This window comes from Bactrocera tryoni, chromosome 5 (genome assembly GCF_016617805.1).
Source record: "Bactrocera tryoni isolate S06 chromosome 5, CSIRO_BtryS06_freeze2, whole genome shotgun sequence".
Classification (NCBI taxonomy): domain Eukaryota; kingdom Metazoa; phylum Arthropoda; class Insecta; order Diptera; family Tephritidae; genus Bactrocera; species Bactrocera tryoni.
The window spans coordinates 7,481,267-7,506,559 of NC_052503.1; the positions used below are offsets into that span (position 1 = coordinate 7,481,267).

General features: G+C 40.1%; 4 protein-coding genes across 6 annotated transcripts; 2 read left to right on the forward strand and 2 right to left on the reverse strand.

Annotated features, from left to right (window-relative positions):
* Nucleotides 1-17,409: 17,409 nt before the first annotated feature.
* On the reverse strand, nucleotides 17,410-19,755 carry LOC120776730 (iduronate 2-sulfatase). Of its 3 annotated transcripts, XM_040107656.1 has the most exons (5): nucleotides 19,474-19,755; nucleotides 19,061-19,370; nucleotides 17,774-18,974; nucleotides 17,482-17,668; nucleotides 17,410-17,426 (listed from the first exon to the last, which is right to left on the reverse strand). In XM_040107656.1, the coding sequence occupies exons 1-4, from the start codon at nucleotides 19,509-19,511 to the stop codon at nucleotides 17,529-17,531; spliced, it is 1,689 nt and encodes a 562-aa protein (XP_039963590.1). In that variant the 5' UTR covers nucleotides 19,512-19,755; the 3' UTR covers nucleotides 17,410-17,426; nucleotides 17,482-17,528. The 3 variants fall into 3 exon arrangements, with proteins under 3 accessions (XP_039963590.1, XP_039963591.1, XP_039963589.1); XM_040107657.1 differs by lacking the exon at nucleotides 17,410-17,426 and having other exon boundaries at nucleotides 17,450-17,668; nucleotides 19,482-19,754; XM_040107655.1 differs by lacking the exon at nucleotides 17,410-17,426 and having other exon boundaries at nucleotides 17,450-17,668; nucleotides 19,474-19,754.
* Nucleotides 19,756-19,969: 214 nt separating this feature from the next.
* LOC120776732 (ADP-ribose pyrophosphatase, mitochondrial) lies at nucleotides 19,970-21,051 on the forward strand. Its single transcript, XM_040107659.1, has 3 exons — nucleotides 19,970-20,475; nucleotides 20,539-20,675; nucleotides 20,753-21,051. Exons 1-3 carry the CDS (start codon nucleotides 20,045-20,047, stop codon nucleotides 21,025-21,027), a joined length of 843 nt encoding a protein of 280 aa, XP_039963593.1. The 5' UTR covers nucleotides 19,970-20,044; the 3' UTR covers nucleotides 21,028-21,051.
* A 44-nt stretch (nucleotides 21,052-21,095) lies between these two features.
* Nucleotides 21,096-23,627, forward strand: LOC120776729 (protein arginine N-methyltransferase 7). The gene is made up of 3 exons (XM_040107654.1): nucleotides 21,096-22,912; nucleotides 22,983-23,137; nucleotides 23,197-23,627. Exons 1-3 carry the CDS (start codon nucleotides 21,119-21,121, stop codon nucleotides 23,456-23,458), a joined length of 2,211 nt encoding a protein of 736 aa, XP_039963588.1. The 5' UTR covers nucleotides 21,096-21,118; the 3' UTR covers nucleotides 23,459-23,627.
* Nucleotides 23,551-25,276, reverse strand: LOC120776731 (tektin-2). Its single transcript, XM_040107658.1, has 4 exons — nucleotides 24,956-25,276; nucleotides 24,466-24,897; nucleotides 24,178-24,400; nucleotides 23,551-24,077 (listed from the first exon to the last, which is right to left on the reverse strand). Exons 1-4 carry the CDS (start codon nucleotides 25,165-25,167, stop codon nucleotides 23,643-23,645), a joined length of 1,302 nt encoding a protein of 433 aa, XP_039963592.1. The 5' UTR covers nucleotides 25,168-25,276; the 3' UTR covers nucleotides 23,551-23,642.
* Between the last annotated feature and the right edge of the window lie 17 nt (nucleotides 25,277-25,293).

The following is a 25,293-nucleotide window of genomic DNA, read 5'->3' on the forward strand; positions in this document are numbered from 1 at the left end:
TAGCGAACACTCCACATACATACATACATGCAAGTGTATGGACGATTGTATATGTATGCCGACTGCCGAGTGAATAAAAGAAAATATTCTAGAGCGGCAAGAGCACATTTCAGTCACGCACACACACACACACCAACACGGACAGGCAGGCCCGCATACATAGAGACGTGCATCCGCAAAAGCGAGCGTACGACTGCGCATGTTTGTGTGTGTGTGTGTGCATGTGAAACGGTGTTCAATTGCTCCGAGCGATAAGCACCATGCACACTGCCTACGAGTGCGGAGGGAACGCAACGCAATCAGAGCGATGCAGAACAAAATGTCTGTGGCGAAAAGATGCGACTGAGCAAGGGACACTGCGCGCCGCTGCACGCTCGCGGGCCGCTGCATTGCGGCGAGACACTTATTTTTAAATGCATGCTACACACATACATACACACACATGCTTATACACATGAAAATGTTTGTGCACGAACATACATATATGTATGTATATCGACATATCAGTATGCACATATACGTGTGAGTGTGTTTGTGTGTGTATGTGTATATTTACATAGAAATTTGAGGAATACAACGTGTACTCATAATCGAACGCAAACCCACACATTTTAATAAATACGCACGGATGTTTGCATAGCACTATGCAACAACAACGACAACGACAACAACAATCTAATAAAACATGCATGCTAGGGTGCGCGGGTACATATACATATATTTCTAAGCACTTTTCAAGCAAAATGTTTCTGGTAATTTTTCGGTTGATCTGATGATTTACGAGGCTCAGAAGTCCTCGGTTCACTACACTTTTCTACAGGCCAGCTATATAGTTGTATGCGAGCTTGTGGTAATACACCTCAGTCCAAAGGCATCTATGTACGCGTTTGAAGTCTTCATATGTTATGTTATTCCGTATGTGGATTACCCTAATGTGACATATGTATGTACAAAGGTGGCATACAAATACATTCACCGACAATCGTTCCGCCAATCCGTTGAATGGAACGTCAGCCTGTCATTCAGTTGCTGGGGTGCACCATGTGTGAGCGGACGCACATGCCCCACTATAGCACACAGGAAATCAGCTAAATTGCAACAAAAGCAACAACAGTAGTAACAACAGAAACAACAACAATCATCAAAACGGCTACATCCGCCAATGCAAAAGCAAATATGTAGCGCAGAAATAATAGCAATACAAAATGCACGTTTATGTTGCAGACGATGGAGATGCTGCACCGGCACCCAGCATCCGTTCACCACAAGCAAGCTCTCGACGTACACTCACACTTGCAAGCACATTTACATACATATGCACATGAATACTTGGAAATATGTACATTGGCACTCGTATGCCGTTTAACAGCTACAAAAGAGTGAGTTATCTCAGCAATTTCAGGTGGTGAAAATCCGAGGCAGCGCTGATCAGAAACGGTGTTTTTGTAATGTCGAACAAAGTTTTTTCTCTGATTGAAATAAGTCCTATAAAATTAAATTTCAGCTGATTAAGTTGATGGCTGTCTGACGGGAAAGTTAAGGCCTAGAGCTATTACCGTTAAATAAGAGCACTGCTCCGTCTTGAGTGTTTAAGCTTGGTAATGCGAGGGAACCTCAGCGACAAAATGATTGAAATATATGAAACCATTTTCCTAGACCCAAAAACAGGTCCTCAAAACATTTTCGACGATGTTTGAAGCATGTTTTGCTTTAGAACCTCAAATGGTGTACCATCGATCCCAACTCGACACCTCGATATCCTGTTTGCGAATTTGTTTATGTAAACGAGCGTTTTTAGACCAAACACGAGAAGATATAGCAGCCGATTGGTTACCCTGCAGAGGATCACACCACCAACACTTGCATATGCCTACCTAAAAATCACTCTGTGCTACGTGGCAGAAAGCACGCCACTGCAATAGCAAAAAGTGAACCTCTGACAGCGGATGCTGAGCTAAACCGAATTTGTTGCTCCCAATTTGCTTGCAACTGCCGCCCTGCAAGGGAGCTGCAGGCGAGGCGAGCGCAGGGGCACAAATACAAACACAATTACAGCAATTGGCAACGTCAGCATGAACATCAACACCATTGTTGTTGTTCTTGTTGCAATTGTTGTTGAGTGCACAAGAACTAGCGTGGATCACGCAGCTGTTGTTGTTGACTGCAACTTCAGTGATAATTTAATTTATTTTTAGGCTGCTTATTTATATGAAATAAGAGATTAACAAGAAATTGCACAAACAGAAGACATGTGCGCCACTTTGCATACTTTCACTTGCTACATAATTGGGTATGTCCAGAGTAGGCATTTGGAGCAACAACAGCATGGAAGATAAGCTACCCATTCAGTTCTGGACATGCAATGAAACTCTTGCAAAATTCTCTGCTCACCTACATTATTATTTTTAACTTATCGCTCATTCCATGTTCGAGGAGAGCTGTCGAGGTACTTGGAAGCAAATATAGGATGGTCGATAGTATTTTGTCAATAGATGTCGTTGCAATCGTATATAGCTCAAGTGCTACCAATCAAATTGAAATCGACGTTTGGGTACCACATAAAGTGTCTGTGAAAAATTTCTGAAGCGATTGGTAACAGAAGACGAAAAGTGGATCAAATGCGACAATAATGTGCGTAAAAGATCATGGTCCAAGCGTCGTGAAGCTCAACAAATGGTCGCAAAGGCAGAATTGAACCCTCAAGAGCTTATGCTGAGTGTTTGGTGGGATTGGAAAGCATTCATCCACTTTGAACTGCTCCAGCCTGGTCGAACGATTGATTCTACATTTCACTGTCAACAACTGAAGAGATTAAAGCAACCAATCAATCAAAAAAAACGGCCAGAACTGATCGGCAGAAAGGGTTTCGTCTTCCATCAGGTCAACGCTAGACCACACACATCTTTGACGACTCGGCAAGAACTGGGAGAGCTTGGCTGGGAAGTTTTGGTACATCTACCATATAGCCCTGATCTTGCACCATGGGACTACCATTTGTTTCGGTCAATGAAGAACTTGTCAATGAAGAACAAGAAATGTTTTACACTGATGGAATAATGTCTCCAGCGTAAAAGTGGCAAAAAGTGGTCGACCAAAATGGTACATACTTGGTTCATTACAGTTCATTATATACAAAAAAAAATAAGTTGAAGTTTGATTCCAAATATGAAAATACTTTTTCGACTACCTTATATTATGACGACAAAGCACAAATTATGCTCTTATTTTCTTCATCCAATGCATTGGAATAAGAGCTGGGAAACTTACACATTGGATGTTGAAAGTTGTATGAGGCGATGACAAGATTTGCCAAGGAACATAAGACACACGAAGAAAGCAAATCAACCGATTACAATTGGCTTCCAGATTCAGGGTATAATACTCCTTTAAACTTTTTCTAGAATCGCAGTTCTTTCAAACAACAATTAACTAAATTGATGCCTGCAATACTTGGAGCCATACTTGCGAGTCATACTTGGAGTTAGGTAAGTACTTGCTGTCTTATAAATGAATATAAATCCATACAAACGCATAGTTCTTCTTCCGTTTTGTATAAAATTCTCTCAATTTTTAATTAGCTTATAGCAGGATATCGTGACCAGAAAATTGATATGCCCGCCTAGAGAAAGGCGTAGCAATAAAAGTCATAAGCACAACCCAAGCAATGCCTTTCGTTTGCTGTCGTATCCCCGCGAACGGAAGTCGTTTGTGGCTCCACGCACACCAGCCAACACATGCACACACACAGACAAACCGCCGCGAACATAAGTAATGGGCAATGTGCAATGTGTTTGCAAAGATAAATAATCATAAGGCAAATACATTGGAACACATCCTCTCTCTGAACTTCCTCTTCGTTTTTCATTTCAGCTCGATCCTCCGCTGATCTCCTCGGTATTCCTGTACTTCGTTTACCCGCCTTTACATATTTATTTTCGTTCTATGTACATACATATGTATGTGCGAGTGTGCATAGCATTTTGCATATTCGCTTTCACATTCGTATGCAACAGGTGTATTGCAGGTGGACTTTTTAATAGTAAATATCCGGTTACCGTCTTTGGATATTTTTATTGTTGGCATTTTCCAGCGCGTAAATTTTCTTATATAACATATTGACTGACAGAATTTCCTTTCGCAGTTTCGGCTGACTGTGTCTCCATATATTTGCTTACGGAACAACGTAAAAGCGTCGCAATCTGATATCAATACGATGATTGTCGTATAAAAATAAATTTCCCAAATACTTCTTTGGCTCTTCTCGTCAAATTATTTAATGCTGATACAAATTTCAAATGTTTTGAATTGAATTTCAAGTAATCACAATCACTACAGAACAGCACAAAAAAGAGCAACATTGGCATTAGTGGCAAATAATCACCTTTCAGTGTTAATATTATCACTTCGTCTGAGCTGCGCAAACATCACCGCTCAGCGATAACCTCATAGTCGCTTTGGGTCATCTTTGTTGTTGCTTTATTTTTTTTTTTACTCAAAAACAGAGACAACATACTATATAAAATAGATTTGACACACATATAGGTATGTATATATAAATATGTATGTATATATACATATGTACTTGTGTCTAAACGAAATTGAAAAAAATACTGTTACAATTTTCTTTTCTTATACAGCGAGATTTTTCGCCATGGTAGATTCAATTGTTTTCCACCTTTGATTACACTGCTCAACACAGATTTTGACTACGACAAATCTCAAACCTAGAAACTTTCACTGATGATATATGTCGAGCCGAGCTTAGAGCAGCGCACCAATCGTTTCTTCTTTTAGCAATTTGGCCATTTCTCCACCTAATCTCTCCAACGGAGTGGAGGTCTTTCTGTTCCTCTGCTTTCCCCGACGGGTACTGCGTCGAATACTTTCAAAGCTGGAGTGTTTTCATCCAAACGGACGACACGACATAGCCAGCGTAGTCGCTGTCTTTTCATTCGCTGAATATGTCAATGTCGTCGTATACCTCATACAGCTCAACGTTCCGTCGAATGCGATATTCGCCGTTGCCAATACGCAAAGGACCATAAATCTTCCGCAGAACCTTTCTCCCGAAAACTCGTAACGCCGATTCATCAGATGTTGTCATCGTCCATGCCTCTGCACCATGTGACAGGACAGAAATTATGAGTGACTTAGAGAGTTTGATTTTTGTTCGTCGAGAGAGGTCTTTACTTCTCAATTGCCTACTCAGTCTGAAGTAGCACCTGCGTTGAATTTCGAGGCTTGTTGCTGGAGGATACAGCCATTTGTAGAAGCTCACGAAAGTGAGTAAAGTTCTCTAACGCCATTCACTTGGGAGTGGCCAGAAAGAATTTTTTTACTCATGGTTCAATCAGCTCACCACTTTCGGTCTTAGACCAAGTATCCTCTGGGTGGCCAAAAAATATACATTGGAAGGCGATCTAAATAGAAAAGGCGAACCATCCCTTCCCAGAGTTGTGAGCTTGGTTTGGGACCCGCCACGTAAAAAGCACTACCAATGGAAAGAAGAAAACAACATCGGTATACATTTTTTTGAATTACTACAAAATATTATTGGCAACGCTGTGTTGAAAAAGGGCAATCAGCTGACTCGTTTCTACGGAATAATCTCATTTTCGTTGATAGCCATGTATACGGACGGCAGTAGCGGACAATAGAAGCGGCGGTGAGTGTTCATTTACAATGCACTCTCATAGATAGGTAACCGTGATCCGATCCACGGTTTTTCGTCGGTGACTAAATGTAGCATAAGCAGTGTAGGACTTCTATGGGCTGGAACTTTGACAAACATTCCTAATTCCAAAGCTTTAGCAACCGGATGGAACCAATTTAGTTGCAAGGTCTACAAAGTACAAGATGCGTTGAATGATACTCAGGCAAATTAAAAAAAAAACTTTTCAAAGAAACAGCTGTTTTCTACTAACTGAAATGTCGCAGCATATTGAGAACCTTACGAAAGAAACGAAGAATGCTGATTTCTTCTAAATAATTATCGCAATAACAGCATGTATACCAGTGGACCTAGTATTATACAATTACCGAATGACTAATATTATTATTTGTAGTTTTTAACTGTGTTGCAGATGGCTATTTCATTATAAGTAATTAAGGTAATGCTTTGGGCGAGTTTACAGTGCGACAATCGCCTCTATCTGGTTTTCAGTGTTGCGACTTTCGTTTAGTTAGCTTCTATGGTCGTTCTCACTACTAAACGGCAAAGTGCATGTTCGTCGCCGGTTGTTCGTTTTTATCATTTACATCGGTGCGCCGTCGCTAGAGCTGCGATCGCGTCAACAAGCTGCATTTGTCCATGCGCAAGCGATCGTCGTCGTCGCGCACACACTGCTCAATGGAGAAATGGAAGAGTCAATGACCCGGAAATCGTGTCTAAAACTGACGGCAGCACCAACAGCAACAGCAACAGTAATAGCAACCATGCGGCGGGCATTGGGCGTTGGGCGACGGCAGCCACAACAGCGAACGCGACGACGGCGCAGTACGAGTATGTAATGTTGGCGGCAGCCGAGAAGTGCGTGTGCGTGTGCGTGCACTTGCCTACAAACATGTGCATCTGTATGTGCGAGGTAGTGTGCTTATGGACAGACACGTAAATTATGCATGGAGGGACTAATGGGTGAAAAGCCCGAACCGATGGACAATCAATGGCACAACAGCCGACGCGTTTTATTTAATGCAGGAAATGTAGAACTCCGCGCAGAGTGGCGTGGCGCAGCATAGAGTGGCGGACGAGTGGTTGGTTGGTGTGCGCGGTTGCGTGCTACGGCGGCAGCACTAGAAGCGGTCGAGGCAATCAAACGCAATTAATGTGACGTTGATGCCCATCTATCGATAGACCCCAGCCAGACAGTAATGGTCCAGATCGCTACGGGATGCACATAACACACTAAAATTATAGGCTCCACGCATTCTCTCGCCCATTCACGCAACGCGCTGCGGAACGCGCACCACACCATCAACGTCACTGGCGCATTGGCTCATTGGCTCATTGCGTGAGGCGAGAGTTGGATGGCGATTCAGATTTGCATCGCGCAGGTGATGTGAATGGCCCGATCCAAGAAAATGCTGAGTTAATACAAAACTACTTTTCCTAATTCACGCAAGTTGGCGTTCACTTAAACCGTATGTATGTATGTATGTACACGGTTGCTTACATATCTGCATACATGTACATATGTATGTACATACTTCATAGATATGTATGTAAAACGCAGGCAGAATTTTACATCGAGCGTTTGCTCCCCATTCTTCACTAATAATGCTCACCCTTTTTCTGTTGGCGTTTGCTCCAACTCAATCGAGTGCTCTTTTTTTCCTCTTTGATTTGGAAATCTATTTTTATTCCACATTGAACTGCGGGGGCAGGTCTTTTGCTGGTCGGAGCTTTGGAGACGGCTGCAATAGGTTGTTGCTGCAAGTGCAAGTTGCAGGCCGCCATAGCCAGCCGCAAAGTGCATTGATTCACCAGCCGCGTTCATTCTGCAATCGCCTTGTAGATACTCGTGGAGAACTTGTCGTTCTTTGCTTTTCTTTTCTTTTGTTCTTCTTTTATCTCCAACACTCGTAAACGCTAGCCGATTTCTATTATGATATTTCTTTCCTGTTGTTGTTCAATAATCTGCCGTTGTTGTTGTTGTGCTGCTCTAATCCATCATTATTATTGTAGTTGTTGCAATGTAATTTAGAAATTTCCAATTATTTGTCTGTGAGTTCATCACTTTCTACTCTATTTGTATTTGTTTGGTTATCTTTCCCTAGAGCAGGGAATTATCGCCGATTGTAACTCGACTAATTAGCTGAAATTGATTAGGCCGATAACATCATACAAGGTCTGTAGCAAAAGAAAGAGGACTGTTAAAAAAACAACAAAAAATTAATATTTTTTCAAAGTTATATTTTTTTATTCAAAGTAGTTTCATTGTGCTTCGATACAGCGTTTAGCTCGGTTAATTTCAAACGAGTGTTTAAGGTCATTTTTCGGAATGCTCTTGAGAATATCGGTCGTCGCCTTTTGGATAGCTGAAATGTCCTGAAACCAGTGTCCTTTCAGGGGCAAATGAAGTATTCCAAATAAGTAAAAATCACAGGGTGCCAGATCAGGTGAGTGGTTAATGGTTAATTTGGAGTTTTTTGTAAAAAAATCAGTGACAAGCGTCGACCGATGACACGGCGCATTATCGTGCAACAGGCGCCAGGACCCTGCCTCACGGTATTGTGGTCGTGCACGACGAGTGCGTGACAAAAGACGCTTCATAACACCATGGTTAAACACAGCATTAATCGTTTGGCCAGGTGGGACGAACTCTCGGTGTACAATACCCTCGGAATCGTAAAAACAAATCAGCATTGTCTTTATTCTGATCGTCACAGAGGTCCTGACGACCTTCTTGGAATCGCTTAAACCACTCATGCACATTACTACGGGATAGGCACTTTCATCATTCGAAATGTTTCAGTAAACGTTTTCCCCAAGTTTAAAACAAAATTTAATATTTGCTCTTTGTTCAAAATGCGTTTTACGACCGATGACCAAAAGCTGCTGGCACTTTTTGATCGATAACATCGATTGTAGTTATCCAATTGTCTTAAAATTTTTACGAAATGTCAACAAGAGATCAAACTTTTTATTTCATATACCCACCAATAGGTGGCGCCATCAGAAACAGTTATATTTAAAAAGTTCTGTTTCTTTTGCGACAGACCTTGTATATTTGAAGTGTGACTCCAAAATTATTGCTCAATATTTTAGAGTTGTACTAATAAATACTTATTTCGAGGTTCCCTACTTTTTTAAAGAAAACAACAAAGAAACTTCAAATTTATTGCGGAATGTTTATTTTCATTTGAAAGAACGTTCTTGGCCAATCATTTTTTGAAGATGCTATGTACATCTCAGTTGGTCCATCCGTTGAGTGCAATTTTCGATGATTTGTTCAAGCGTTTCAATTGGTAACTGAGGTATGATACGAGCGATGTTTTGCTCCAAGGCTGGAATCGTAGCGGGATTTTCCGCATAGACTTCTTCTTCTTCTGCCTTCACATATCCCCACAGGAAAAAGTCTAGCGGTGTGATATAACGCGATCTTGGCGGCCAATCGAAAGGCCCTAAACGTGAAATTATTTGCTCACCGAAGTGATCTGGATCGGAGTCGGATCTTCTTGGAACTTTTCAAGAGCGATCGTCGCTTGGGAAGGTCGAGCGGCTTCAGTTCATGCACAAGCTGTATTTTCAGTTTAAGATTTCAACTTATGATGCGCCAAGTCGTTCCATAAGTCAATATGAATTATCGCGAACGACGTCGAATCGACTCTCCACAGTTTTGCTGGCTGCTTATTTTCTTCACTGCATGCTGGTCTATTCGGTCGAATATTATCCAATAATGAACGCTGGCACTGAAGATGGCTCATGTTGTTGCAAATAATACTCTCAGTAGGCCGATTACGTTGACCATTTGAGCTAAGTTGAAGCGCAAGTTGAGCTAAGCGTGCGAATTTTCGTAATAAAGTTGAACGCTTTGTAAACATTGTTAAGGTGTAAGTCTTTCCTTGATGAAATTTCAAACAATACTGAACAAAAATAACATGACAGCTTGACACGACTCACACGTGATCTGTCAAAAAAATGCTATTGAAAAAAGTATATCTACTTGGATCACCCGTCATATGTAGGTACTTATTTTAATCTAATGTGGTCGCAGACTCAAATCAGACTCAGGCCCAGACTCAGCCTCAGTACTGAGGGTACTTTGCTTTATTGAGAAAAACTTTGATACAGTGAGTCCAAAATCACTTTTTACTCCTCTCTTTTGCAATCGGGGGTACGTCCTTCTAAACATATCCCAATGTCCCAATATTTTTATTCTCAAGCAAATACATGTGTGTGTGTGTAATCAGCAGGAAATACCTTGAAATTCAGCCACAGACACAGAGTTTTACCATAAAAATATATAATTACAAATATAAAAAAATCTCTCAGGGGTTGTTTAAGTAGGCGTGTATCAAACATAACGGTATGCTGAAAAGCACATAAGCCTCGTCGTACATACATACATACTATGTGCGTATGAAACTATGAGGCACTGCATACTTGTCAAATATATAGCACTTAGAACATCCTGTCGTAAGAACAACACTGTGCTCTTTATTGCCACGGGGAAACACTTGAAGAACGCTTCACATCCGCCGGTTGCGAAGCAAAGCATACGCTACAGCATGTACTTATGTATGTGTTTCGCTGTAATACACTTCTTAATGTATAAACAAACATACGTATAGTTACAGGGGTATTTGTATCAATAAACCTTCTGGCACCGAATTGATTTGCTGAAAACTTTGACACTCATTTCAGTGTATATTGTGAGTAAGTTTTCTTGATCGACGGAGTTTTCCAACATGAAATCGCAAATTAGAAAACAACCTCGCGCCTTCTATATAAGGCTTCTTCAAATGTAGATTTGTGCAGTTAATTTTTGTCCAGAATACATTTTATATTTTTAATTTTATCATGTATCAGTGACTTCTGATGAGAAATGAAGGATTCATGCCTTGACATTGTTAATGAAATGCCCTTTAAATGTACTCGTTATCACGTTAAATCGTAACCCCTGAATAGTCATCTAATATCTCTCGACTCCTTTATGAGCGTTCTCTATTGTCGAAGTCGGTTTAATCCTGCAGGTCAACAAAAGAAAACTTTAAGATATAATTTCCACTTTAAAGTTTTTCTCCTGTAATCACGCGTTATCGCGGATCACAAACCTCAAATTTCTGTAAGGGGTGATCCAGGTAGAGGTACTTTTTACTATAGTCTTTTCTTAGCACATAATGCGTGGCTCATTTCAAGCTGTCATGTTAATTTTTGCTCAATATTGTTTGGCATTTCATCATAGAAAGACTTACACCTGAACAAGCGAAGTGAAGTGAAGAAAATAAAGCAACCGTAGCTGAGAATGTACACGAAGACCGCGGATAGTCGATTCGGCACCGTTCGCAGCAACTCGGACTGACGGAAGGAACGACTTTGCGCATTTTACGTCGAGATCTTAAATTGAAAGCATATAAGATACAGCACTTGCTAGAACTGAAGCCGCTCGACCTTCCCAAGCGACATCGCTTTGCTCTATGGGCTCTTAAAAATTTCCAAGAAGATTCGACGTTTTCGAGCAAAATTTTGTTCAGCGAAGAGGCTCATCTCTGGCTTAATGGATATGTAAGTAAGAAAAATTGCCGTATTTGGGACTAAGTGCAATCTGAGGAGATTCAAGAGCTTGCATTTAATACAAAAAAACAACGTTTTGGTGGGGTTTGGAGGCCAGTGGAATAATCGGTCCATATTTCTTCAAAACTGGTTACGGTAAAAACGTAACGTCAATATTTGATGTCTGAAATTAGGCTCGTGATCTCGTCATTTCTCTCACATCGCATCAGTCAATAGATTTATTGGAAAAACACTTCACTGAGCAGATAATTTCACGTGTGATTTCACACCATTAGACTTTTTCCTGTGGGGTATGTTAAGTTTAAAGTGGGGGACAATCCCGCTCCGAGTCAGGTCTTGTCACACATCTCATTCAGTTGCCAGTTGCTAGTCGAAATGCTCGAACAAGTCATCGAAAATTGGACTCAACGGTTGGATCATCTCAGACGTGGTCGTGGCGAACATTTGAAAGAGATAATCTTCAAAAAATAAATGCCAAAGAATGTACTTTCGAATGATAATAAACATTTGTTAATGTTAAATTTGAAATTTTTGGGATTTTTCTTTAAAAAAGTTGAGAACCTTGAAATGGATCACCCTTTACATTCGTGCCAGACCTTAATTTTTGAGTCGTTTCGTGTTAGTTCGTGTCTTTTTGAAGTTTACAGTTTGCCCGTTCGCATCTCAGGTCGCTTATCCAGCAAAAAGTTCCATAGATACTATTTACCAACATAATTGATGCTAATATCAGAGACCTCAGAACTAAGGTTTAAGATACATATGGAGTGTGCTTTTTATTTTATAATAAAATACGCGAAAACTTTTTTTAAGAGTTGGGAATCATTGGACAATCTTGTTGTATTGAATTTTTATTATTGTTTACCAACATGAAAATGGATTATAGAGAATAAAAACTATTTTTGATTTTCCTTCCAAATATGTGTAGTATGTCTGTATGTATGTTCTCAAGTGCGATTGATTTTGCACGCAATTCAGAAATCTAAAAACTTGGCTAATTGTAGTAGTCAACGTTGTTATAGCAAATTCTTGCAAACAAACACGCACGCACGTATGTATGTATGTGCATTTGTACATGTATTATTTATGGTTACAAACATTGTTGCCATACATACAAGTACATACATACATATGTATGTAATATATCTGCAGTGACATAATTGATGCTGTAAAAGCTGCTATTTTTATTCGTTTTATTCGCGTTGCCTTGCTCAAGTTGTATGATAACAAAGACATACTTACGTACTTACATACAAACACACGAGCAAATAAAGCGCTCGTCAGCAAGCTTGTAAGCCGCACTGGGGTTAATCAAGCGCACGTCTCACAACACAATTAAAAACAATAACTACAATTGCGAGAAAAAAGCAAAAATTATGTTTACAACAAATGCAGCCACAAAGGCGAAAATTGATATCAATAAGAACGCTGTCGAGTGGACTAAGCGAATGGCAGCATTTGCGCTCGGAATTCTTTAAACAAAAGCTGCGAAAAAGTATAGAAATCACGATTATAACAACAATAATAATACTTTAATTTCTTATTTGATTTTCCGAGTAATGGCAACTAATTTGTTTTACAGTTTTTTCTTGGGTTCCAAAGCAGTTAGCAGATCATCTGTTTAAAAACTTTCCAATTAGTAGTTTCAAATAACGCTGGTCAATACTTTGAAGGTTGTATTGTTCACTTCGCTCTGATCCGTGGGTGAATGGTTGCACTTTCGCTGAAGTTTTTATTTAAACTAAAATCGTCCAAGGTCATGTTCAGTTCCAGAACTGCAACAAAATCGTTCCGACAACATCGCCTATGGGAGAAAAGGTCATTGGGATTTTTTGTCCACACTCTTGGACAAAATGCTTCAAGATTTATCTCTCGATTCGAGATTCCCTCTAGCTACATAGATAACATATGATCGTATCGTATTTATTTAAGACGTAATAAAAATGGAATACGAAATGTTGAAAGTTGTATATCTATGAGAACACATCCGAGACGCAATAGGTTACGTTCAAGTTACAAACTTTTTGAATAAATAACCAACGTCAGCATCGAAATCCAACGCAGAATAACTCATGCCAAGAGGTACTACTTCGGACTGAGTAAGGAATTGAGAAGTAAAGTTCCCTCTCAACGAACAAAGACCAAATTCTACAAGTCACTTATCAATCCCGTTCTGCTGGCGCAGAGGCAAGTACGATGACAACATCTGATAAGTCGACGTTACAAGTTTTCGAGAGAAAGGCTCTGCGGAAGATTTATAGTACTTTACTTTGTATTGGCAACGGCCAATATCGCAGTCGATGGAACGGTCAGATGTACGAGAGATGCGACGACATTGATAAAGTTCACCGAATCAAGAGACAGCGGCTACGCTGGCTAGGACATGTTGTCCGAATGGACGAAAACACTCCAACTTTGGAGTGTTCGACGCAGTACCCGCCGGGGTAAGCAGAGGAAGAGGAAAACCTCCACTGCGTTGGAAAGACCATTTGGAGAAGGACGTGGCTAGACTTTAAATCTCCGATTGGCGACAAATAATGAAAAGGAAAAACGACTGGCGCGCTATTACCAACTCGGCTATAACCGCGTAAGCGGTGTCTACGCCAATAAATAAGAAGAAGAAGAACTTAATGTTTGGTCGAATTTCTCTTTTTCAAATATTTCGAAAAAGCTTATATACCTACTTACATACATACATACATATGTACATAGCTATGTGTCTCCTAAGGCACAAAACAATCATTAGCGAGAAAATGCAAAAACAATGTCACAAGATAAAAAAAGAGAATAAGTGGAACTGCTGAATAAAGTAAAAAAGTGGAAAGATTCAAAACTTTATTATAATTATAAATAAAAAGGAGAAAAACAATGTGAATTTGTTGCATGTTGTTTTTGGTGTTTGCTGTTCACTTTTGCAGTTGTTGTTGCTTTCATTTCTACTGAACTGATTGCCCGAAGCGTACTTGCTTATTTTGGAGTTTCTTTTACTTATCTTGTGGGTCTTTAGGTCTTTTATGTGCGCTCATACCAACAACAACAACAACGTGGACGGACGCGTGCTCCGGCAATACTTTGCGTAGCACAGTAGTCGGGCATGCCGCGCAGCAAATACGCCAAAGCGCGTAGCTACATACCCGAACTGCATGGAATGAATCCAAAATGCCGCACATACACACACCTATATAAGTACATTTACAAGATAAAGATACAAACACTTATACCTGTATACAATACACCAACACCTACAAAAGTTTGAAGTGGAGATGTAGCCGGTAAAGTGGGAGCCACATAGGTGTGTACCAACACACGCCGAGGAACAATAAATACTCGCCGTAAAACCTCATCAACGACGACAACAACGTCAAGCCAGAGTGCTCGCAGCAAAAATATGACCGTGATGACGATCGTGACAATCAGCCAAAAGATGATGAAGGGATTACTTAATGTTCATTAGCGGCTTCATCATGAATATCGGCTTATAATAAGTTGGAACGTCCGCATACACATAAATTGAATAGTGAATTCATGTCTGCAGCCAAAGAAAAAAAGGCTTTACATTTACCGATATTTGCCCTAACGTTTCTTGATCGGTTGGGATGCGTTCGTATATCCTTCCACGTCCCCACGGATCAAACATCATTTAAGTCGAACTTCCTCAAAACACAGCAAACACGACTTAGAGGTCGGTAGTGGTTTGTTCAGTCATTTTGACAGTACTTTATTTACACAAAGTGCAAGACTGACTGACTGACAGTTACAGCAGCTCAGATTTCCTGAAATCTTATTCTTCCACTGAAGGCTCGGTACATGCACACTCTAAATATGTTGGACATCAAGTTTTCCAAATGTGACTGCTTACTTTAATGAAGCTGGATCACCCTTAATGTGAAACAACAAATTACTGCTTTAATATTTCACCGTTTCTGCTTTGGCGCTGCTTCTCTTCTGTTTACTGTCATAATCATACACACACACACAAACACACACACATGCAAACAGACTTTGGTATATTCTTACTTTTGCTTTTCGTTCTTCTACCCATTTCAGAGAAATCTCAGCTTTTATTGCAGTGCCTGCTACTGCTTATCGATATTGCCAGCATTGCTGTTGTAGTTGTCGTGCTTTGTGCCTTGTTTTGCATGCGTGTAGTGAACGCTTTGCTCGTTTTATGCCGTTGTTTGTTTCTTCCTCTTGCGTTGCTTGTTGTTCGAGTTTGAATTTCAACTTTTGTTTCTGCTTCATTCGTCCTTTAAGGTCATTAAACGTTTCCACTTCTTCTTCTTCTTCTTAACCATGCTGCTCTTCGTCACTCCACACGTCCAAACAAACTCAAATATGTACATACATATGTACATATGTATGTACGTTCATAAATACTCTCATTCAGTCTCGCTTCATGCTTACCGTTTTTTCTACCTTGGCCACTTCGAAAACTTGCGACGTCTTCTTTTTGCAGCTCTCGCGCTGGTGAAGTGATCGTTCTTATGCGAGTGCGTGTGCGTGTGATGTGACGCTAGTTTTGGCTTTGAGAGCGGTTTATAACATTCTTTGAATCGATTTTTATTTGAGTGTGAAGGAGGTCTTCTTAATATTTTACCCCTCGTAAGCGTTCTAAACATTCCTCTGCTGTTACGATCGAAATATTTTTTGACAATATTGAGGAACCGTGATAGAATTCCATTGACGACTGTTTAAAAGGTGTGTATGTGGCATTGTTGTTGTAGACTACCATGATTCATGGCTTTTATTCGCCTGTTATTGTGCATATTTATGTCCGCCAATTCTTTCCCGCTGGGCTGTAATTTTATCTTCGTCTGTATGGCAGCCAATATTATTGTAAAAAAAAATACGAAAATCCCCTGCTAGCCGTCGCACACATTGTGTTGACAAATAACGGCACATAGACGGGGTGTCAAAAGTCGTTGTTTAATTAATTAATCGAATTGACATCGGTGGGCGTTGTGTGAAATTCCCGCTATGTCAAGATCGGTGCCACTAAATGACGCATTTCCATGGAGTCCTACTCTCACTTGGAACACGCTTTCATTCAAGTGTGTGCCTGTGTGTGTGTGTGAGTGCTGGTGTGAATAAGTATGTGCTGCAAATGTACGTGGCAAGTGATTGTATTAAATGCCGTCCATATTGGCAATTACAGCAGGCGTCGCCCGCCTTTGAACTGCGCGTTTGTTATTCATAACTGTCTTGAGGCGATCCGACGAAAGTTGCACCGCCGTTGACACTGACAGTGACACTGTTAACAGTTGCGCTGATGGGAATTACTATATGTGTTTACATATGAGCATGTGTGTGTGTGTATATGAGCCTGAGTGGGAGCATTTGTGTGCGGGTGAATGTGTTTCGGGTGTTGTTGTTGCTTCTTAATGCGGCCTTCTTGCCTGATTAAGTTACTCACCCCCACCCAAATTGAGGGTCAACACAGAGGTTAATTTCATATAATAGTGACTGTAAATTTCACAGAAAAAATACATTTATGCATACATACATACATATGTATGTAGAATTTGCATTCTACAACAAGTTATGCGATTTCACACACACAAGTTTCCAGCAATTTTTTGTATGGTCAAGATAAATTATGAATTATAATTTAAGAAACAGGCGTCGTAATGAGTCTTCTTCGGACCATAAATAATATTTCATCAGATGGGGGCGTAGGAGTTTAAGCTAAGCGCTGCCACGAGTCTTTGGTGATCAGCATCTTTGGTAGGCCGCAAAAATTTTAGCTATGTATACTTAGTCGATATTTTTGTAAACCCTGGACCTGAGAGCTGACCTGACTGAAAAGTTCCACCAATGCATCTATAATACATACAAACTAAAAAAATTAACGGCAAAATACCGGCGGCTGTTACGGACTAGTCAAACCTTTCCCACGACAGTCGGGTCTACGTAACCGGAACGGACCCGGACTTTTATCCGGCCAAGGACTGTCGACTCGGCAGAACTCTACGGCTATAACAACAACAACAGACTAGTCACATTTATAACGGTATCGCACCTAAGGTTTGAAGGAATTAGAGGCATGGTTATTTTGGGTGAACTGAGGTGCGAGTAATAACTCGTTGTCGTTTCTATGTTTTCTGAATTTCATCAAATGTTAGAACATGATAGCACGACCTACGCTAAAGTTGCACAGAGTGCGTCTAATTGAGAAACATATCAAAAAACAACCCTGGAATATAAAACAATGGATACTTTGGTTAAATGCTTATCTATGTATATCATACTTTTTCTGGGCGATTGGTGATCGCCCTTAAAATTCTTTATGTCAAAGTTATTTTGAAAAAGCTGTTATTAATTGTTGCCTGAGAAGCGTGCGGGTTTCATTGTACTCTGGCATTTTAGCCAAATTGACGTCTTCGCCTTCATCCAAACGATGATCATACAATTCCTCACCAAATATTTCATTCCAATCTGAGAACAGAAAAAATACAAAAAATATTGCGATAAGTATTCTTCTCCTCAAAGTAAATAAAAGTTCCACTCCTGGCGGTTCGTAATATACAATATGATACTTACCTTTGCTGAAGTCATGTGCGTTGAAACGCACCCAAAGCGTGTAGCGAAACACGTGAGTTCGTATCGAATATCCCATCACCTTGATGTTTGAAAGCTTCGGCTTGTCGCTGTTGGGATGTTTTGTGGGTTCTATGCCTGGACGTGGATATTGGCTTAAAGCCACGTACTCTTCGTTCGTACCGACTCCCTGCAGCACTGGGTATAAACTTTTGCCTTCGCCACAAATTAAGTTCTGGCTGGAAGGTGCTGATTTCTCACACGATGGCAATGACGGCAAATGCGCTAAGTCCACCAATGTCGGAAAAATGTCTATAAGTTCAGCGATAGTCTGAATATTCTGTGAAGCATTTGTCGGGAACTCCGGACTGCGGATAATGAGTGGCACGCGTAAAGCCACTTCGAAATTACTGTACTTGGCCCATTCTGCATGTTCACCCAAAGACCAGCCATGATCACTTGTCACTAGCACGACGGTGTTGCTTTTATTTAGATGCACAATGAATTTCCCAAATAGGTCGTCCACATAGGCAACAGAGGCATAGTAAGCCTGACGTATCTGCGAGCGATGTCTCGCCGAAATCGGACCATAAGGGAAGGAAATGTTTTGATGTTTGAAATCATCTCGAGAACGCACATCTATATATGGATTCCAAGCGACATTCGGCATATCCTCTGGCTTATTGGTATCTGTCGTATAATTATTGAAGTCTTCGAGGCGAAATTGATCGATGAACTGTTGCGGAAAGCGGAAATTAATGTGCGGTTTGTGAAAGCCAACTGCTAGGAAGAATGGCCTACGACGCTTATAAGCACCGACGAAGCGTATAGCTTCAGCAATAGACTCAATATCAGGCAGTGTCTTTAGCGGTTGAGTTTGCAGATGAACTGGGCAGATTAGATTTTTCCGCAATACTCCGCCAGCATCCGGGCACACTGGTGAATTCATGTACTTCTCACTCTGTGGCCGAAACACTGGCAGCGACCAACTGTAGGGATAATCGTCCGTATTGTTTGATGAAATGCCTGGATGGAAAACTTTTCCAATACCATACGTGTAGTAATTGTGCGCTTTAAAATACTGTGGCAGCGTCGAAAAGTTGCCGGTAAAATCGCGCCAGTAATTGTAAAAGTCGTAGAGATGCAGCGTATCCGGACGACGGCCAGTAAGCATAGAGTTGCGACTAGGAGCACACAGCGATTGCTGAAAATCACATGGTTTTTAAATCCTCTACAATTATTTCAGCTTATTTCATTTAAAGTAATTCATGCAGCTAACAACTTCCATACCTGGCTATAAGCACGTGTGAAGTAGTGACTCTCTTTGATGAATGCGTCTAAATGAGGGGTTTGCGCCAAATGATCACCATATCCGCCCAGTGCAGGGCGCAAGTCATCAAAAATGATAAGCACAACATTACGGCGTGGTCCGTTTTTTGCCGCTTGTACGGCGAGTAGAAAGAAGATGCACAGCAACATTAGCAGAACATTACTCACTTTGATTTTTAACATATAACTCCCAAGGCAAATAATACACAAAGTACTTAGTAATAAATAGTAAAATCTGTTATTTCCAGAGCTCCTTACTCGGCGACTCTCACTGCAAAATAAATGAAATGCGAGACGCTAGTCACTTTCTTAAAATTTGTTTGGAGCCAATTATTACAAGTTGCGACAACATCGTTTTGAACACACATACATACATACATACATGCACAATAAGAAGTGTACACAAACACATTTCCTCGCACTCTGATCGGCGGAGATTTAATCGAAATAACAAAGGTATTTTTTATGACAACTTCAGTCAGGCCCAAGTTGAATAACTTGGAAATACAATAAGAATTGAGCGCACAAATTACAAGCGTTCATACATGTTGGAGCTCATCTCAATTGTTCCTTAATTTACCGGAAGTATAAGGCACCTACGAGTATTTGCGCAAACAACCCCCACATACGTATGTATATATGTAGGTACTTAAATGTTCTGAAAATAATATGGTGCGGCACATAATAATGTATTTTGTTACTTTTCTGTGCTTTTGTGTTTTCTGCATTTATCACATTTGCAAATAACCGTCGCATTCTAAATAAACTGTTTCCAACTTGGCAGCACTGGTTTCCTTAACTTTTCCGGTGCATCTGTGAGTACTGTTCGTTTAGTATAGCCCGTTTTGCAATGTTTGTTTTCATCGTCTGTTTCTTCAATTTTTTGCCCAGAGAACGCAAAAGGCACATTTGCTTTATCTGCTTCAAGTTATATTTTTACGTATAATGTCGGCATCTATTTTAAAGGCAGGGACATTTAAACACATTACTTGCCGTAATAATATTTACCCAAAAAGTACTCTGCAACGTTTTCCTGTTCCAGATGATTTTGTCTTCTGGTCAGCTGAGTATGTAAACTATTCGCCTCCAATTTATACTGCGCGGCACATAAATGGACAACCTTGGGCCGATCCGGACATCGATTTTGCCGATTTTCAACCTAAATGGAATCAGCTAGATGGCGCTGTAAATCGTGTATCATTCAACGGAATTTACAAAATTGAAAATGGGCTTCCCATAAATCCTATTGGACGTACCGGGTTGAGTGGTCGAGGATTACTAGGGCGTTGGGGACCAAATCACGCAGCCGATCCAGTAGTCACACGATGGAAACGCAACGCTAATGGCGACGTATCTATAAACAGTGATACACAAAAGTAATGCAAATATCCTTAGAAATAATTGCATTTTAACAAATAGCAAATTTTACATCTTTACAGAAAAATTTTACAAATGGTCGCAATACAGCGCCATGATAATAATATGTGGGCCATACCCGGAGGAATGGTTGATCCTGGTGAGAAGATTACCGCAACTCTTAAGCGTGAATTCATGGAAGAGGCTCTAGATAGTTTCGGTAAGTAAAATCTCAATAGTTTCGCTGAAATCCGTTCTGTTAAACCATATTAAATACTTTTGTATGGTCAACTTCAGAAAATCAAAAAGTGATTGAAGAGTTCTTCGCGAAAGGAAATGAAATATATAAAGGATATGTAGATGATTTTCGTAATACAGACAATGCATGGATGGAGACAGTTGCCTATAATTTTCATGACGACAGTGGAGCTCAGGTGGGAAAATTGGCTCTCTCGGCAGGAGATGACGCCGCAAACGTTAAATGGTTGGATATTGATAGCACCATAAAATTACACGCAAACCATATTGACATTATTAAGGAAGTTATAAAACGATTAAACGCCTATTGGTAAAGAATAAATATAATAAGCCTTAAATAATTGTTTTTATAAATAAAATAATGAAATCTCTGTATATTTGTATGTATACATTTGTTTGAAACTTATGACGAAACTTGGCATCACTGAACTCTGTTATGCCAAGCAGCTGTTGTCAACACACGATTTTGGTTGGTTAGTTGACAGCACAAACAAAAGTTCCATGCGAGTAAAGTTGTTTCAAAACATATACAAAACATTCCGTATAAAATATAATCATATGGCTGTTTTCACGCAAGTTTTTAATCCTTTGACAGCGCAGAACGAATGGGCTGTGCATAACGATGATTACGATTATGATTTGGAGCTAACATGCACTGGATTTGGAGACATGTTGCATGACAAGGAGCGCAATCAAAAGTACTTCAAAGCACTGCGAATGGCTATTGCTCGCATGCATGCTGACGGCCGTGAAGCCCACGTGTTGGATATTGGAACAGGTACGGGAATATTGTCAATGATGGCACTCACTGCCGGAGCTGACACAGTAACCGCATGCGAGGCATTTATGCCTATGGCGAATTGCGCTGAGCGCATATTCACGGTAAATGGATTTGGAGATAAAGTGCGTTTGGTAAAGAAACGTTCAACAGAAATGCGTATCGGTGTTGATATGCCGCAAAGAGCTAATCTATTGGTGGCCGAGTTATTAGACACCGAGTTGATAGGTGAAGGTGCTATTAGTATATACAACCACGCGCATGATGAACTCCTAACAGACGACGTCGTATGCATACCATCAAAAGCGACATGTTATGCCCAAGTTGTACAATCACCATTAGCCTCACAATGGAACACCATGAAAATAGTTGCTGATTTAGATGGGAATATTCTACTACAGCCGCCTAAGGATGTATTGCAATGCAAAGGTGATGCTGCAGTACATGATATGCAACTTTCACAACTAAGCTTGGAAAAGTTTGTTCCTCTAACAAAACCAGCGGAAATTTTTGAATTTGATTTCAATAGAAAGTCTAAAACACCAGTGCCGGTACAACGACAACAATTGCTTGAAATGATTGCTTTACAACCAGGCTCAACTGATCTAATATTCTATTGGTGGGATATTAGTATGTACTCCGGGGATAATTTAGTGTTGAGCTGTGCTCCATATTGGGCCCATCCGGACTACAAAAGCAGAAATGATATAATACCTTGGCGTGATCATTGGATGCAAGCCATATATTACATACCAAAACCACAGCATATTTCCAGAACTGGAGAAAAATTTGTATTAAGTTGTAACCACGATGAATATTCGCTTTGGTTTGACGTGCATAACACGCTAAAGTCGGATACATCTGTTTCACGACATGCCTGTACGTGCAATCTTCACCTCGCCTATCCTCGCTCACGAATTGGTCAAATGAATCAGTCGGTGCGTAATAAAAAGTTTCTAAACTACTTGGAGAATAATTTAACGAAAGACTCGCAAGTGCTGTGTCTTGGCGATGGATGTATTTTGGGTGTGGCTGCTGCAAAGATGGGTGTAACGTCAGTTGTAATCTCTGAAAATCACTATTTTTCTAAACGCTTCATGGAGTCTGTAGTGAAAAATAATGATGTAAAAAATGTGGAATTTATCGCAAACATAAATAGCCTACCAGATTCGAAGTTATCACAGTTAACCCATGTTTTTGGAGAGCCATACTTTTTTAGTGCTATACTTCCTTGGGATAACTTTCAATTCGGCCATCTTTTGCAAAACATCATTGAGAAATTACCGCCATCAGTAAAAATAGCACCCAAATCCGCCAAAATATTCGCTGTTCCAGTGCAATTCACCGACCTCCACAAAATCAGAACACCAGTGCAGCAATGCGAAGGGTTTGATTTGAAGCTTTTTGATCGAATGATTAAGGTAAAACTTGAAATTTGCAATTACGAAATATCGTTAAGTACATACATATTTGATATAACTCAAATTACAGAATGCAAGGGCAAAGCTGCCTGATCACAAAATTGAAGCACAACCCCTTTGGGAATATCCCTGCAAAGCGTTGGCAAAACCTCAAGAGCTTTTGCATGTAGACTTCCACAATTTCAAGAGGGAGCAGTCCAATAATGGTGACATCCAAACTGAAAGGTATGACTTCTTACCCCGACAGACTACGAGATGTCTAAAAAATATAATTTCATTTGTAGTGATGGAACATGCAACGGGATCGCGCTTTGGGTGGAATGGAATATCGATGGAGGTTCGGGTTCTAAATCGATTGTGAGTACGGGCCCTGTAGAACCAGTTGAGCCAGGAAACTTCATTAAATGGGATATGTTCGTTCGACAAGGTGTACAATTATTGGAGCAAGGTCATCCTGTTATTAATGGAAAAAGTAGCATAAGATGGACATTACAGCACAAACCAACATTAAGTAAAATTGAAACGGATTTTAATGTAAATGTCTAAATTTCGTGTTTGTGTATTATATAAGATAGTACGTTTAATTCCAAATTGTAAACCCGAGTGACATAATTGATTTTTAGGTATTCATATCTAGTTTATTTATAAATTCGAAAACATCAATATAACAATATAAGGAAATATGACAAAATTATCAAATCGCATACGCTCATATATAAGAAATAATTAATTAATTTTTTGGTATCTCATGTTCCATTTGTGTTAGAACAATATTACGATCAGTCTGCGTAGTTGGTGTTGTTTGTTTTTGGCCAAATTCGCCACCCTTTAGACGTTTGCGTAGATCTAAGGCACGAATGTCTGTCATTAAGGAGTGCTCTTTGTTCTCTAAATCAACATCAATTTTTTGTGCATGTTCTTCCAATAAATTGTAATTTGCTTTAGATTCATCAATTTTGTCCATTAAACGACGTCGTATAGCCTGCAGTTTCTGAACCTCCAAACAAAGCTGGTCATGAGCCTCATCCAAGCACAGTTCCATACCAGAACGTTGCGCTCTATTCTCCAAACGTGTTTCCGCTAATTTCAATCCATCGGTTTTATCTCTTAGCGCTTGCTCCAAAGTTTTTATTTCACAAACCGCTTTCTCCATTTCTTCTTTCATCTGAAAATGAATCAGAAATTTCATGAACCCCAGATTGTTTGACCAGTTTTGATGTACATATGTATGTAATAATATTTTTATAGTAAATAGAAGGACTTACTTTCATTTGTTGCCACTGAAGTTCATTGCGTGCTCTTTGTGTCTCGAAAATACGCTTGCGTATGGCATGCTCAGCGCGTTCCTGTTGTGTTATCAACATGTTGCGAGCCTTTTCACGGCACACGAACAATGCTTCTCGTATAGCGTAGGTGTCAGCCAATTCGTTCTCAGCCATTTGTTTCATATTCTTAGTGTGCTCCAACCAACCTTGATAGGTGCAACAACTAGAAAACACAACAAAAAAACAGGATTAATAATTTCATAAATCTCACAACAATTGAGGTCTTACTTTTTTGGATTACGTGTTGGGTCAGGTTTGTAAGTAATATTGGCTGCAAATTTATTTAAATCAAGCTGTGCTACGTCCAATTCCTCAGCCTCCGCTTTGTTTCCGACTTCCAACCCCAGTTTGAATTTTACCTCTTCTAAGCGGCCAAGTTTCTCCCAAGCTCTTTGACATTGATCGGCAAGAAGGCGTTGATTATTCTCAATAACAGCTAATTCGTTTTTAATTTCCGTATCAGCATCGTCATAGGTCAACTCAGACCCCAAACGACAATCGCGCATGGTCAAACATTCAGCAATAACGCTAATAGGGGTTTGCATAGCTTCAAGTTCCCGTTCGGTAGAAGCCTTCTCCTCCTCGAGCATTTTCATTTCCCGCACAATTCTTTCGAATGTTCTGGCGATAGTTTCGCGCCACCTCGCCAGTTCTGCAATGCTGATAAATGAAACGGTATATTTTGTGCATAATATGCAATATCTTTGCATCCGCCTACCGATCTGCCAATGCCTCATTAGTTTCGTAATTCGTCCAATCGCCTTCGATGCGTGTCTCATTGCGCAGAGTTCGTGAACTGTGTCGGATGTTGAAAGCGTCGCTTCGCCTTGCATCGGCTACATTCCTTAATTGATTCACACGACCATTCCAGTCAGATAATGCCAAATGCTGCAAAGGCTTCTCCAATGTTATAACTGTATGATGAGCCATAGTGGTTATGTTGTATGTGTATCGCCAATTGTATCTATATAAAATATAAGTATCTTATAGTTACGAAAAATCACTGATTATATGCTTGTAAACTTCAATTTGGGTCAGATTTATTTAGCTCAAAAT